Genomic DNA, 17,339 nt, shown 5'->3' with positions numbered 1-17,339 from the left:
AAGATTTGGTTGGTTGATTTGGGTTTTATTGGCGCATTAGCAACTTAGGCTATAATGCGCCAAGACCAAGGAAAAAAAAAAAGAAGTTCCCGAGTTACCCTGAGAGAGAGAGAGAGAGAGAGAGAGAGAGAGAGAGAGAGAGAAGTAGAGGGGAATCATCAAGAAAGAGAAGAATGATGATATCCAGCTCGGGACCATGAGTATGCCAAGCCCATACTCACCAGATGTGAGGCCCCCGCGGTTAAATTTTATTATATAACTGCTTCCTACACAGTGTCATAGATGAAACAAGGGAAAGCAATATTCTTGATCTGGTTATCAGCAGTAATTCATCACATATCAAGAATCTCCAAGGTTAAGGAACCTTTAGGTGGTAGATATTGATGTGAGATTTATTCGGGAAATTAACTATGGTCAAGAGAGGATGATTTTGTTATTGCAAAGATAATTATAGTAGACATTTTTAAAATTATATCAAGATATTTTTTAAACTCTTTTCAATGGGACCAACTGATATTGTTGAAGAACTAATGCCAAATGTTTAGAGCTGTAATCTTAGAGGCATTTTATACTAATTAAAAGACATTGTTCAAGATTTAGATGAAATGGATATCAGATGAACAGATGAGCTTAGTAGCAGAGAAAACAAAATGCAAGGGATGATTATAAATTTATTAAGGGATACAGAGTACAATAAGCACAAACTAGTGTGTAACTAAGTTACTTTGGGGGGTTAGGCAGGATAAAGCAGATTAAAAAAAATCTTTGCCTAAGAGTGTAAAGAAAAGCAACAAGAAATTCATCCATGTGTCAACACTAGAAGAAAATGGATAAATTACATTTTCCATCGAATATAAATGGTACAACCCTTGATAATCCTTTAGGGATTTCTGATAAACTGAATAAATTTTTTGCACCTACTTTCATATACAGCAAGACGTTTAGAGATGAGGTTAGAAGTCTACTGAATACTGACTGTGAAGTTATAGAGAAATTGTTGCAGCCAAAAGTACACAGACATCTAGTGAAATTGATCCAATTATATTTAGAAGAGCTAGAAAAGAGATAGCTAACCCTTTGGTCGTAATAATGAAAGCATCCTTAGAATGAAGAGACATACCTGTAGATTAGAGTTGTGCTACTATATTCCCTATTCACAATGGTGGTACTGAAGTGGGTAACTATAACTCTGCCAGTTTAACCATCATGCCAGGGAAAATAATGATATCATCAGTTAAAGAAGTAATGCAAGATCATCTTGAGAGAAGTGGAGTGAAAAGGCAATCATACAGCAAGGGTTTGTTAAGGGAAATTATGCCTCACAAATCTATGAGACTCTCAACAAAGGAACTGGATACAAAGATTAATTTTGACATTTCAGTAAAACCTCTGATATTATACCATATACAAATGTAGAAGTCAGAGAAATGTGGCATTAGGGGGGGGGTTACTAATATGGATAAAGAAACGGTTGCATGGTTACAAACAGCCACTGCTCTTTGTGGATTAATATTATGAATAGAGTTCCACAGGGGTTGGTGTTGAGTCCTTATTCTTTTTAATATTTATTATTCTGGTTATCAGCATTAATGCAGGTATTTCAAGTTTGATGCATTGTTGATAAAAAGATGGGCACAGTGGTTAAATGTTAGTAATTGAGGTATGTTACTTCAACATGATCTAAATAAATTAAGTGGATAGGGCAAAAAATTTCAACTAAGGTATAACAATGTTAAATGCAAGGTACTGCCATTTCGGTAGCAGTGATCCCATAATAACTTACCATTTGGATGGTACAGAAAACTTACAGTAGTGGAATATGAAAAAGCTCTAGGGGATAATTGTACAGTCTGACATGAAATTCTTCCTGCAGTGTAAACAAACTGTTAGAACAGCTGATGGGGGTTTTGTCAACAATATACAGGAATTTTTCCAACAGAGACAAAGGGGTGATTATCCCACTGTATAAGGTAATGGTTAGGCCACATCTGGATCTGTTGTAAAGGGTGCAGAGATGAACACCAATATTAGTTGGGGACACGAAAGGATAGTCTTACTACCAAAAAAAAAGACTACTTCTGTAAATTCCAGTCTCTGGAAATGAGGCACATCTACATGGCCTCATTTCCAGACTAACTAAAGTGTATAAAGCTTTAAAAAAGGCTAAGTTAACTAAATGCTGATGGCATCTTTACTCTTTTTCAGATAAAACAAACTTCTACCTAGCACTGTGGAGATAAGTAGTTTGAACAAATTATTGGAAGGAATGGGTAAATGACTTTTTTTTTTTTTCTTTTTTTTTTGGCTGGTTCTGTATAAGCCTTGTTTCCTTTCATCATATTAGCAATACTAATATTAACAATACAGAAAAAAAAAGTAAACATTTGCTGTACCTTTACATCTGATTCTTCATCCCAGAACTCAAATTCTTCATTCAGCAGTAGACAATCTACCTCAGCAATTTCCTCTTCTCCACCTTCCTCATCAATTAGACCTGCTGGAAAGCTGATTTCTGATCTTAGATCATCTTCTGATAACTAAAAGTCAATGAGAGGATATTATATTAACTTTATCACTTGAAAATAAAGAAACACAATACTGAAAAGAAAACATTTATGGTTCCAAAAAAAATTAAGCACTGTCTCACAATAAGCATAATTTACTTAGAGATTTAACCATAATTTGCTAGGTAAACATGATTTACTTAGTAAAAACTCTCACAATCATTTACTCTTCATTCTTAGGTTTAAACGTCATTCACATTTTGAACAATATTTCCCACCAAACTTTTTCATTCCTTCCCCCTCTTTCCATCCCATGCACAACACATCTGACACAGTTTGCTAAATTATATAATAATTGTCCAGCTGAAGTATAAACCACAACCATAAAAAACAAATTGGTAACTACTGCTTAATTTTTTCAGTACTATTGATAATGCAACTCAGCTTCACTATTTTTGTAATTAAAATCCTGAAATTTAAGCATTTATATTACACCTATCACCAGATTTCAGAATGCTTCTAAATCTCCTGATTTAGGAAAATTGAATCTTATGAAAATTTAGTATTGGTACTCTAGTATTTTATTTTCTTGTTAATTTAAAAATAACATGCAGTAATTAAATAATAACTTGACTGTAAACTACTAGTCTTAGGACCAGACTGTTGATGGATTTTGTAAAAAACATTTATCAATAGTTGTATCACTTTTTCTTATCATTGTGTAATGTAATTCGGCACACACAACTGTTTTTATTGTGTTACATTTGGTGAATTTATATAGATAAAATAAAGTATACATTAAATAATGCTGAAAAAAAAATTGGCAAGTATCTTTTCATTACACATACAGAAAAACTTACTCCCAATTTATTAACTATTCTGAGAAATGTATGGTGTTCATAAATCAAGAGACTACTATAACTGAAATTATTCACTTCATACACATATTAAATGTGTAAGTAACACTGTAGTCATGAATGACCAGCTTGTAGCAAATGGATGAGTATTAAATTTCATATGCATTTGTAAAAGAATACCATAATTCTTTTTAAAATCTTTAACAACTGTCAATAAGTAAATCAATTACTTCCATCTGCAGAGTTTCCAGTTCGAAGAAGGGAAGGAGTGTGGGGATTTGGGGAAGTACTAGTATTATATTTCTCGTTATCTATTGTGCCTAGTGCAGCTAGTAAATGATTTCTCACTGATATAGTCAGTAGTATAAAAATCATCTGGCGGGCAGCAAAAAATAATGTGGTGGGCCACAGGTTGGCCAGACCTGCCGTAACAGATAGTGAATACCTTTTCAACCTTTTTTTAAAATTCTACTGTGCAGTATACTGTCAATCATCCACGGGCAGATTAACCTGAACACTAAATCAGCCTTACATAGTACACTAGATCATTGTGAGTCTACAATATTCATAGTTTGGCTTCCAATGCATTTACTTCACTTTTTTGTATTTTACTTCGAGTATATTAGGCTATGCTATAATATCTTTTTCCAAATTCTAAATGAACACATATCTGTTCAGTCGGAACACAAGCTGTATAGAAAAAAAAAAAATGCCTTTTAACCACTATTCATATCAGTCATTCAATTTTATTAGAAAGACAGAAATATTATTAGTATGAATTCAAACTGATACTAACCAAAGGAAACGTGTCTGTTATAAAAATAAATAAAAATACTTTTATTTTTAAAAAATAAAAACCGATTTACTTGTCTTCTAGTATGGGACACTCACAAAGTGCAGACAAATGATTAACAGTCTGACAGAGGTTAAGAAACTGTTATATTGGGGGCTAACCTTGTCTATTCTATCATCATTAGAACAAGTAGCAGTTACATATTTTGGAAATTAATATAGAATTGGCTTGACTTAAGAGCAGCAATTTTAAAAATACAAAGAGACGAACACAAGAAAGGAGTCCAGGAATCACAAAAACAGAGAACAGCTGCTTTTTCTATTTATTATTATTTTTTTTAATGGTAACATGAAAGGTTACTGAAATCAATGGTAATCTAGGAAGATATATATCGGTTGAGAAGGCGTTAAGATACTTGTTGACACACAACTTGATTTCTCTAGGCTGTAATTTTTAGGAAATATCTGCAATAAGGACATTTGTTACAAATAACTGAAACAGGGATAAATGATGAAAAAGAAGAAATGTTTCAGTAAGTCTGGAGCTTAACTGTGAATATATGTTGACTAGGTGATGTGCAAGTTCAGACCAGTTTCAAATAAAAGGTATATATAGAAAAGCTGATTTCAAATCAATAAATTTATTAATTTCTATGTAAATCCTTAAGGAATGCTTACAATGAAAGGAGTTAAGGCTCAAAGATTTAGAGTAAGCAATGAAAGCAATATAGTGAAAGCAGCATATATGGGACAGGGTTATAGAGTAGTTAACAGAAAAAATCTACACTTACATTCTTCATTATAAGAAAGAATAAATAAAATAAAAAATAAAAATGCAGGCATACAGTGAAAACTACCAAGCATAATTAGAGATACACCATATACTAATAATCTTTAAATGTCTGTGTAATGCAACAAATTATTAAACTTAATCAAGTAAAATAACCTGTTAGCTTTATTTTCAAGTATGTTGATGCATACTTGAAAATAAAGCTAACATACTTGAAGTATGTTGATGCATGTTTTGTCACCACAGTCTGCACTTCTTAAATGATAAAATTTACATCTGTGTAGACAAACGCTGCTACTCTACAAAGAGTATGAAAAGTCCCTTACTCTCATAAAATGATGTGGTGTGTTGCTGCTCTAACTGCAGTTTACTTAATGCAAGTTTATACACTTTCAGATTCTCTAATGCAGTTCTTTTATTAAAGATAATAAAATGGTATGAAATGGTTGATGAGTCTCAGTCCACCTATATCACAGAGGAAAAGATAGTAATGAGCACATGGGCTCTTAAAAGACCATATACTAACAAAAGATTTCCAGAATGATTTCATCACCAAATTCAATAAAGATGGACCACCAAAGATGACAATATTACAATGGGAGAAGAAGCTGTTTGAAATTGGTTCCATAAAGGGCAGATTATGATTGGGAGGACCATCAATGTGGCCACTCCAATGCGTAAGCATACGTGCATCTGTGGAACATTCATTAAACAGAAATCATTTTGGAAACAGTCACAGGAACTTGGAATTCCTATTTCCATAATGAGAGCTCACATGCAAAAAAAAAAAAAAAAAAAAAAACAGATCAACTTGAAAGCAATTGCTTTGCATTTGTAAATGAAGTAAACAATGCTGACTGCAGAAATAATATATACCTTATGGTACAACTGCAGAAATAATATGATACCTTAGTGCAGTGGTTCTTAACCTTTACTGTGCATTCAACTCTTTGGTTTTCAAAATATGTTCTTGAACCAGCTTATTAAAAATTACTGAAGTAGGTCAGTTCTTTAAATCTAAGACTGTAGAATAAAAGAGAAGGTATTATATATTTATTTTAATTTCACAGTAAAATTAAGAATACATAAAAAATTGCACATTTCTTTTAAGTTGTTTACCACTGCTGAAATGTGAAAGTTGAGAACACCAGAAATTCTAGTGCTTCACTGTTTTAAACTCCATTCAGATTCCTACAATAGCTTGTAATTTAACAAGATCATCTTTCATCTAACCATATCACTGATGGAATCCAGGTAAAAAAAGCAATGGATCCAGTATACATTGCTTTGCCAGGTCAAGAACTCCAAATAAAAGCAGATAACTCCTGCTTTCCAAATAAAAGCAGATACAGTTCATCTCAAAATATTGAAAGATATTTTGCATAGATGTGTTGAGTCATTTAGGTGTATGAATACATCTGCTATCTATGCTAAGCAAAGCATAAACTTTGTTTTTGAAGTTAACAACTATATTACTGCTCTGGTTGCAAAGACTGACATTTCTTTTCTAGTAAAAATACAAGTAAGCACTCAGCCATGGGAAAACCACTTCTCTTCTGTATGGAAAACAAGAACAGTGTGCTCAGCACCAATTGCTTTGCAAAAAGCATTAAAGAAGCAACAATTTGAAACATCTTCCAATGAATGCAATCAGTGCAGTAGACAATGTATCCTTCAATTTTGCACACAAAGTCTCTGCAGTAAGTGCTTGATGGTGCAACAAATCCTAGAATGGCAGGGGCACCATCAGTGCAAATCGATCCGTATATATCAAATGTTATCTTATGCTTTTAAAAGAAGTTTTTAATGAGACTGAACACACTGATTCTTTTTGTAGTTAACTGCAATGGTTTTGCAGTTAACTACAAAACCATTGTATTTTACAAGAATTCTTAAAAGAATTCTTGTAAAACAAGAATTCTTTTAAGATTTCTTTCTCCTTTATGCACAGCATAAACATCTACAGCTGACTGTAGGCATCAATGTCGGTTGACTCATCAAGCTGCTGAATACCCACTTTAAAAGTATTAGCTTTCATATCTTTCTATAACTTGCTGTAAAACATCCTGGCTCATCTTGAATTCTAGAAAGGACTACACCATTTGACAAGAGATCTGCTTGAGACTTCTTTTGTGCATATGGTCCCATACTATACTTGCTATTTCTTTAATGTGCAAGGTTTTACTAATTCCTCAGCTACTGTATGTGACTTCTTTTCCTTGGCAGACATGCACGTAAAATGGGCTTTTCAAGTGACACAAATGCAAATATCCTCATAGTTCCACTATATTAAATCAAGTTTCTCTTAGACTTCAGAGTCAAGGTCATGACTAGCAGCTGCACCACCATGCTGTATATCCAAATGCTCAGACATCTTCAATGGTTTGAGATAGGCATTTGAAAATAGTGAGCTGCACAGTACACAATATACTTGCTGCATTCAGTTCTCTCTGTCCTATGCATGATCCAATTTGTTTATTTTGCTGCAATAACACAATATAAATAATATGTCATACAAATAAAAAATAACAATTTTTTTTTTTTAATTTACCCTAATCTAACCTAACCTAATATTGTACTATGGAAGACAAAACCTTCATACGTCCTTTGGTCAAGAAAAGCAATAACAGCAAACATAAATAGAGTTAGGGTAGCTATACAACTTTAAACATTATGAAATATATGTAAAATAGTTTTATATTGCTATTCACTACAATTGTAGCTCATTACATTTGTGTGTTTGGGCAGTGCCACAAATAACAGCACAGTAAGCCAAAAATACAAGTATTTGTGTAATTTTTTTTAAAGTTTGCAGTGGAAGAAAACTCTAACTGATATTCTAATAGTTAGAAGCTAATAAATTTAAACAAAGCCAGCCAATGCTGCCAATTATCTGCATATGCATCAAGAAATACACTCCAGTGTAGTGGTTTGCTATATTTTGTATATTACAGAAATCATTCAAAATGTATAATGTTAATAAATACATGGATTCAATGAAGCTATAGTTGGTTATGTGCCTCTACTTAACCTCTGTTTTAGGTAATTTACCTTCTAAAAAAAACTAGCATATTCAATACTCTGAAGAAAAGGCATCTCAGATCCCCAGGGGATGCATGTTTCTCAAACTGCCTTGGAGAAACTGTCTTGTTTCTTCAGCATTATTAGGTGTACTTGCATCTCTGTTGCTGACTGGGCTAGCCAGGTGGGTAAAGTGCCTGTCTGGCAACCCAAAGGTAATGGGTTTGAATCCGGCCTCGGGCTTTTTTTTTTTTTTTTTTTTTTTTTGATAGTTGTTGGCGCATAGGCTTCTGTAGCCATAATGCATCTCCCAAGGTTTTTGCAGTACTCTGATCCAAGCCCAAGGCGGGAATCGAACCCGCGACCTTTGGGTTGCCAGGCAGGCACTTTACCCACCCAGCTAGCACCTCGGGCTTGGATCAAAGTACTGCAAAAACCTTCGAAGGTGCACTATGGCCACAGAAGCCGATGCGCCAACAACTACCAACCAAAAAAAAAAAAAAAAAAAGCATCTCTGTTGGTTATCACTTTCACTGCAAACAACCAATATATATATTTTTTTTTTACTGAGGGTGAGGGATGGAACTTTTCACTGTCCTGGAAATCAACTTTCAGTCATTCCTCGACATTGAATTCTCTGCAACCCTTAACAGTATTAAATCACTTATTACAGTCTTAGGTATAATTTCAATTGTACCTTGTTTAGAAATGATGCCAAGACAAAAACAATATCGAACGTATTTATTACACCAGGCTATGATTTTCACCAAACTTTCATGAGAGTTGAACTGGGAATTTCTCTGCATCTATATAAATGACTACTTGATGTTTGGTGACTTATTCAGAAAAGACAGTATTTAAAGACTAAATACTGTACAACCTCACCATGTAAATAGTGAGCAAAATTCACTATTTAGTGATTGTAAGCAATACAGAAGGAATCCATCTAACTCAACAATATCCTCTCTTTAAGCTTTTTAAAATTTCCTGATCCATAGGATGCACCAATTGTCACACTTGGTGTAAAAATACAGCATTTTTAAAAAATATCTAATTTTTTCATATCTTTTTTCAATCATATATGATGGGCATCATCCAAAACAATGTTTTGCTACTTCATTTTGATTTCAAATATTGCAATTTAAAATAAAATAGTTCTAAAAAACTGTGGAACTACCCAAACTAAATTTTGAGCATGAAAACAAATGGACAAAGATGACAGGGTTGTTTTTTGAAGTTTCTTTGTTTTGAGGACTTGCCAATAACAGACAGTGGAACTTATGTATTCCTATCATGTTATTATTATGGATGGTCATTAGTATTTGACCTTTGCTATTTTTGTGGTCTGGCATTGATGTTTCCCTCTTGATATTATTATTATTTTTTTTTTCTTTTGTTTTGGAACATTGAGGTTTTTTTTTCTTTTAGCAAATTGTCATCAGCAATGTACAGTTAGCATTAGCAAGGGCACATGATGCAAGAAAGCAAGCTTATATGGCTTCAGCCAAAAAAAAAAAAAAACCCCATATTTCACTCATCCCCTCGCTCCAAATGTTTGACAAGTTCTGCCTTGAAACTATTTAAGCTATCAACTACAACGACAGATGGAAGTTTGTTCCAGCAATCAACAACCCACAAGCTAAAGGCAAACTTTGCGCACATCTATCATACACAGTCTTTCCTCAATTTCAATTTATGCCCTCTCGGTTGATTATTCTGAGCAAGAGGAATAATAACACCAGCATTGAGCATGCTCAAACCATTCAAGACTTTACAGACCTCAATCGGATCACCTCGCAGGTGCCTAGTCTCCAAACACTGTAATTTGCAAAACTTAAGCCTCTCTTCGTAAAAGCAACCCTTTATTCTGTTCACTAATCTTGTTGCCCTTCTCTGTACTCATTCCAACAGTTCTACATCCTTCTTAAAATGAGGCCTCCAGACCTGTATACAGTACTCAAGGTGGCCTGACCATTGCCTTATACAAGGGGATAATCACCTCCTTATCCCTGCTATAAAAATTCCTGTATATCATTGACAAGACACCATGAGCTACTCTTGTAGACCGTCTGCACTGCTCAGAAAACTTTATATCTGCCTGCACAATTACCCCCAGGTCCTTTTCATTCTCTACCACTGTCAGTGTGGTACCACAGAGTTGATACATTACTCTGGGATTACTGCTTCCCATATGAAGGACTTTACATTTGTCAATGTTAAACTTCATTTGCCACCTCTCAGCCCATCTGCTCAACTTCTCTAGATCCTGTTGCAGCAGTGTACTGTCATTAACAACCCTGCTAACCTTTGTATCGTCTGCAAACTTGGACATTACGCCTGATATATCATCATCAATATCATTTATAAATACAGAAAACAACAATGGACCCAACACTGAACCCTGAGGGACTCTACTAATGATATTAGTCCACAAAGAGCAGTGTCCATTGATTACCACTCTGTCTTCTCCCACTCAACCAACCTTTTATTCATAGCAGCAATTTGCCTCCAATGCCACACTACTCCAATTTGTGTAGCAGTCTTCCATGTGCAACGGTATCAAAGGCCTTTCTAAGATCCAAATAGTAGTAGTAGTGGCATGTGATGCAAGAAAGCAAGTGTATGAGCTTATGCAGGATCGGCAAAAAAAAAAAAAAAAAAAAAAAAAAATATCACACCATTCCCTCCAAATGCCTGTCCAGTTCCTCCTTAAATTTATTTAACCTATCAACTTCCACAATGACAGATGGAAGTTTGTTCCAGCAGTTAACCACCTGCTAGCTAAATGCAAATTTCCACACATCTATTCTACGTCTTTTCTTAATTTGAATTTATGCCCCCATCGGTTCGTAATCTGAACAAGTGGAAGGATCCCCTCAGAATTCAGTGTGCTCAATCCATTCAAGGCCTTATACACCTCAATCAGATCACCGCACAGGTGCCTAGTCCATCCACTGCAATTTGCAGAACTTAAGCCTCTCTTGGTAAGAGGATCCCTTCATTCCCCTCACCAATCTTGTTGCCCTTCTCTGTACACACTCAAGCAAATCTACATCCTTCCTAAAATGAGGCCTCCAGACCTGTATGCAGTACTCAAGGAGTGGCCTGACCATTGCCTTATACAGAGGGACAATCACCTCCTTTTCCCTGCTAGCAAAATTCCTATAATCATTGACAAAACCCCATGACCTGCACTGGCAGCCTGTCTGCATTGCTCAGAAAACCATATCTGACTGCACAATTACTCCCAGGTCTTTTCCATTTTCTACCACCTTAAGTGTAGTACCACACCGTTGGTATGTTTCTCTGGGGTTACCTCTACCCATATGCAGTGCTTTGCATTTGTCAAGGTTAAACTTCAGTTGCCACTTCTTAGCCCATCTGCCCAAATTATCTAGATCCTGTTGCAGTAGCACACTGCCATTACTGTCATTAACAACCCTGCCAACCTTTGTATCATCTGCAAACTTCGACATTAAGCCTGATATACCTTCATCAATATCATTGATAAATATACAAAACACCAGAGGACCCAACACCGAACCCTGTGGGACTCCACTAATAACTTTAGTCCACGAAGAGCAGCACCCATTAATTACCACCCTCTGTCTTCTCCCACTCAACCATCCTTTTATCCATTGTAGCAACTTACCCTTAATACCATTCTGCTCCAATTTGTACAACAGTCTTCCATGTTAAACTTCATTTACAACAACAGTGTCAAAAACTTTCCCGAAATCCAAATATATGATATCAAAATTATTTTTTGCATCCAGTTCCTTTGTAACCACATCATAATATCCTATCAAATTTATCAGACAAGGCTTTCATTTAAACCCATGCTGTCTGAATTATTGCTGCAGTCTTGTCTAGATGATCCTGCAATGCATCTTTAACCGGTGACTCCATTATTTTACCTGGAACAGAAGTTAAACTAACTGGTCTCTAATTACTCGTGTCACCCTTCAATCCCCATTTGTGAATTGGCACATCTCCAGTCCGTGGGGACCTCCCCTGAGTCCAAGGATGCTCTCATACTTATGGCTAAGGGTTTGCTTAGTTGCTTTGCCACCTCCTTTAATATAACTGGATAGATCCCATCCACCCAGGGTGCCTTTATGTTTAACTTCAACAATTTCTCCTCCACTTTTCTCTCAGTTATTTCAAAATCATTAAGCACCCTGCTAAAATTTGATAACCTTCTGCCATTTTCAAACCTTAACTCCTCATATAGGTACAAAATACTCATTCAGTTTGTTTGCTCTCTGAGCAGGATCATCAACAGTCGAACCATTGATATCAAGTGGACCAATCAGATTCATCCCCTTCCTTTTAGAGTTTATATAAGGAAAGAAATCCTTGCTGTGTTTCTTAGCATCTTTTGCCAAAGTTTCTTGTAATCTGCCTTTGCCTGCCTAACCTCCTTTGTGACCTGATTACAGACTAGCTTATATCTGCCATAGGCTTCTGAGTCGCTTGATAATTTATATGAATCCCATGCATTTTTATTCTCTGTCACGAGTCTCATTAGTTTATTTGATAACCATTTAGGCCTAAACTTTGAACAATATTTCTTAATAGGTATGAAACTTTTAGTAGCATCCAAGATTAATTACTTGATGCTTCCCACTTAGAATTTACTGTTGGTAACATTGTCAGTTGATCTCACTGTACAGAATTTAAAAAATGTCTGAGACCGCTGTACTCACCTTTACGGAAGCAAAAACCCTTTCCTTTACCCCTGATGGTAATTATATCTTTAAGTAAATCCCACATCAGTATACTGTGATCACTGCCACCTAGCGGTTCCTTTATCTGCAAATTCTTAATACACGAATGATCACTGCTGATAACCAGATCAAGAGTTTTCGAGATAACCAGCATGTTCGAGCGGCAACCTCTCTGGTTGCCGCTCGAACATGCTGCTGCAGAAAACAATCATCCAATAAATCCACAAAAGTCTTACTAGTGTGTGAGTGACCAACCCATAAGTTCCAGTTCCATCTGGGAAGTTAAAATCCCCCATTATAAGACATTCTGATTTACTAGCCCACTCTATTTCTCTGTACAATTGTTCATTGTATTCATTCGAATCATTAGGCCTATAACACACTCCTACTCTTATTTTTGCTTTCGCCGTGCTTATGTCACACCAAACAGACTCAACAGTGCACTGTTCATCTATATCAACTGGATGCACTTCTTTTGATTTTACGTTTTTCTTAATTAACAGCATAACACCTCCACCCTTCCTATCATGTCTATCCTTTCTGCACACATTGTACTTCCCAAATTCCAGTTCTGCATTTCTTATATCTGTGTCACACAACATCTCTGCTATCCCAACAATATCCAACTTTGATGTCTTCACCAACACTTCAAATTTATTTACTATACTTGTAGCATTGGTATACATTATCATATAAATATATGATATCAAAGTTATTCTTTGCATCCAGTTCCTTTGTGACAACATCATAGTATCCAATCAAATTAGTCTGACAAGACTTCCCCTTAACAAATCCATGCTGTGTCCAAGCTATAACTGAAGTATTGTCTAGATGATCCTGCAATGCTTCTTTAACCAGTGCCTCCATTAATTTCTCTGAAACAGAAATTAAACTAACAGGTCTGTAATTACTTGTGTTTCCCTTTGATCCTCCTTTGTGGATTGGGGTCACATTTGCACATCTCCAGTCCATGGGTAACTCCCCTGAGTCCAGGGAAGCTCTCATAATTATGGCTAAGGGTTTGCTTACTTCCTTTGCTGCCTCCTTTAATATAACTGGATAGATTCCATCCACCCCAGGTGCCTTTCTTATATTCATCTTCAACAATTTCTCTTCCACTTTACTCTCAGTTATTACAAGATTATCTAGCTTTACTGTCAGAGTTTAATACACCTCTGGCATTACACTTCCTGAATAACTCCTCATGTGTGAATGTAGATGCAAAATATTCATTTAGTTTGTTAGCTACCTGAGCAGGATCATCAACAGTTGAACCATCGATATCAAGTGGACCAATCTGATTCATCCCCTTCCTTCTAGAGTTTACATAAGTAAAGAACTCTTTGCTGTTTTTCTTTGCATCCTTTGCCAAAGATTTCTCGTAATCTGCCTTTGCCTACCTAACCTCCTTTGTAACTTGGTTACAGACCAGCTTATATCTATCATAGGCTTCTGTGTCACATGTTAATTTATATGTATCCCAAGCATTTTTCTTCTCTGTCACATGTCTAATTAGTTCATCTGACATCCATTTAGGCCTAAATTTTGAACAATATTTCTTTGTTGTTATAAAAAGCCTAGTAGCTTCGCAGATTAATTCTTTGAATGCTTCCCATTTTGAATTTGCTGTTGGTAATATCAACAGTTGGTCCCACTGTATAGAATTTAAATACTGTCATAGACCACCGTAGTGACCTTTACGAAAGCAAAAACCCTTCCCTTTACCCTTGATGGTAGTTACCTCTTTGAGTAAATCCCACTTCAGCACACTGTGATCACTGCCACCTAGTGGTTCCTTTAACTGCAGATTCTTGATGCATGAAGAATCACTACTGATAATCAGACCAAGAGTATTACTCCCTCTAGTTGCCTCCCGAACATGCTGATGTAGAAAACAATCATCCAATAAATCCACAAAAGCCTTGGTAGTGTGTGAGTGACTAAGCCACAAATTGAAGTCAATCTCTGAGAAAATAAAATTAGCATTAGCATTAGTAGAGGCATTTGATGCAAGAAATGCAAGCTTATGCAGCATCAGCCAAAAAAAAAAAAAAAAAAAACCCACTTCCACTTCACCCCTCTGTTCGTTCAAAATACCTGTCCAGCTGAGCCTTAAACTTATTTAGGCTATCAACCTTCACTACAAGGGATGGAAGTCTGTTCCACCAACCAACCACCCGCTTGCTAAAGGCAAATTTCCGCACGTCTATCCTACATCTGTCTTTCCTCAATTTGAATTTATGCCCTCTCAGGTGATTATTCTGAGCTAGAGGAAGAATCCCATCAGCATTGAGCATGCTCAAACCATTCAAGGCTTTATACACCTCTATCAGATCACCTCGCTGGTGCCTAGTCTCCAGACACTGTAATTTGCAAAACTTAAGCCTTTCTTCGTAAGAGCACCCCTTTGTTCCATTCACTAATCTTGTTGCCCTTCTCTGTACTCATTCCAGCAGCTCTACATCCTTCTTGAAATGAGGCCTCCAGACCTGTATACAGTACTCTAGGTGTGGCCTGACCATTGCCTTATACAAGGGAAAAATCACCTCCTTATCCCTGCTGGAAAAATTCCTGTATATCATTGACAATACTCCATGAGCTACTCTTGCAGCCCATCTACACTGCTCAGAGAACTTCATATCTGCCTGCACAACCACCCCCAAGTCCCTTTCATTCTCTACCACTGTCAGTGTAGTACCACAGAGTTGATACGTTGCTCTGGGGTTGCTGTTTCCCATGTGTAGTACTTTACATTTGTCAATGTTAAACTTCATTTGCCACCTCTCAGCCCATCTGCTCAACCTTTCCAGATCCTGTTGCAGCAGCATAGTGTCAGTAGTGTCCTTGATAACCCTGCCAACCTTTGTATCGTCTGCAAACTTGGACATTAAGCTTGATATACCATCATCAATATCATTTATAAATACAGAAAACAGTAATGGACCCAACCCTGAGCCCTGAGGGACTCCACTAATAACATTAGTCCACGATGAGCAGTGTCCATTGATTACCACTCTCTGTCTTCTCCCCCTCAACCACCCCTTTATCCATAGCAGCAATTTGCTTCCAATGTCACACTGCTCCAATTTGTGTAGCAGTCTTCCATGTGCAACAGTATCAAAAGCCTTTCTAAGATCCAAGTATATAATATCAAAGCTATTCCCTGCATCCAGTTCTTTTGTGACTGCATCATAATATCCAATCAAATTGGTCAGGCAAGACTTCCCCTTAACAAAACCATGCTGTGTCCGAGCTATAACTGAAGTCTTGTCTAAATGATCCTGCAGTGCTTCTTTAACCAGTGCCTCCATTAATTTTCCTGGAACAGAAGTTAAGCTCACAGGTCTATAATTACTTGTGTCAGCCTTTGATCCTCCTTTGTGAATTGGGGTCACATTTGCACATTTCCAGTCTATGGGTACCTCCCCTGAGTCCAATGGAAGCTCTCATAATTATGGCTAAGGGTTTGCTTACTTCCTTTGCTGCCTCCTTTAATATAACTGGATAGATCCCATCCACCCCGGGTGCCTTTCTTGTGTTTATCTTCAACAGTTTCTCCTCCACTTTACTCCCAGTTATTTCAAGATTCTGTAGCTTACTGCCAGAGTTGAATACACCTCTGGCATTCCCCTCGCTGAATAACTCCTCATGTGTGAATGTCAAAGCAAAATATTCATTTAGTTTGTTAGCTACCTGAGCAGGGTCATCAACAGTTGACCCATCAATATCAAGTGGACCAATCTGATTCATCCCCTTCCTTCTAGAGTTTACATAAGTAAAGAACTCTTTGCTGTTTTTCTTTGCATCTCTTGCCACAGATTTCGCGTAATCTGCCTTCGCCTGCCTAACCTCCTTTGTAACTTGGTTACAGATCAACATATCTATCATAGGCTTCTGTGTCATGTGTTAATTTGTAAGTATCCCATGCATTTTTCTTCTCTGCCATATGCCTCATTAGTTCATCTGACATCCATTTTGGCCTAAACTTTGAACAATATTTCTTAGTTGGTATGTAAAGCCTAGTAGCTTCCAAAAATCCCCCATTATAAGACACTCTGATTTACTGGCCCACTATTTCTCTGCACAACTGCTCATTATACTCAGATTCATTTGGCCTATAACATACACCTACTCTCATTTTTCTTTTCGCAGTGCTTATGTCACACTCAACATTGCATTGTCCACCAACATCAACTGGATGCACTTCCTTAGATTTTATGTGTTTCTTAACTAACAGCATAACCCTTACTCCCTTTCTGTACACATTATACTTCCCAAATTCCAGTTCTGCACTGCTTATGTATGTGTGACACGATGTCTCTGATATTCCAACAATATCTGCCTTTGATGTCTTGACTAGCACTTCAAGCCCATCGAATTTATTAACTATACCCCTAGCATTAGTGTACATGCAAGTATACATGCACCTGTTTCACAGCCCATGTATTTACTTGTCACACTGACTCCCAGCAGTCCTGGAAATCCCCATTGCCTTGCTTTCCAGGCTGCTTCTCAATTGCATTTCAATAGAAGTAGTGCAAGAATCACTTTTACCTCTTCCAGTAGCTACTGTTAATCTATTAGTCCATGATCCCCCAAAGCTAGCAGTTTTCCTACCCATCTAACTCTGCCTCTATAGCATCAA

At 36.5% G+C, this 17,339-nt stretch overlaps 1 protein-coding gene across 1 annotated transcript in view; it reads right to left on the bottom strand.

Annotated features, from left to right (window-relative positions):
* Nucleotides 1-17,339, bottom strand: part of LOC150075050 (uncharacterized) — an 80,946-nt gene that overhangs the window by 30,674 nt on the left and 32,933 nt on the right. The window contains exon 4 of the mRNA XM_090389067.1: nucleotides 2,394-2,537. Coding sequence (XP_090245193.1) covers nucleotides 2,394-2,537 — 144 coding nt within the window. The remainder of the gene's footprint in view (nucleotides 1-2,393; nucleotides 2,538-17,339) is intronic.

Source organism: Mastigoproctus giganteus, chromosome 14, assembly GCF_048544385.1.
Source record: "Mastigoproctus giganteus isolate SK-2022 chromosome 14, ASM4854438v1, whole genome shotgun sequence".
Lineage (NCBI taxonomy): Eukaryota > Metazoa > Arthropoda > Arachnida > Uropygi > Thelyphonidae > Mastigoproctus > Mastigoproctus giganteus.
Note: the sequence above shows the minus strand (reverse complement) of the source record. Positions and strands in the feature narration are given on the sequence as shown.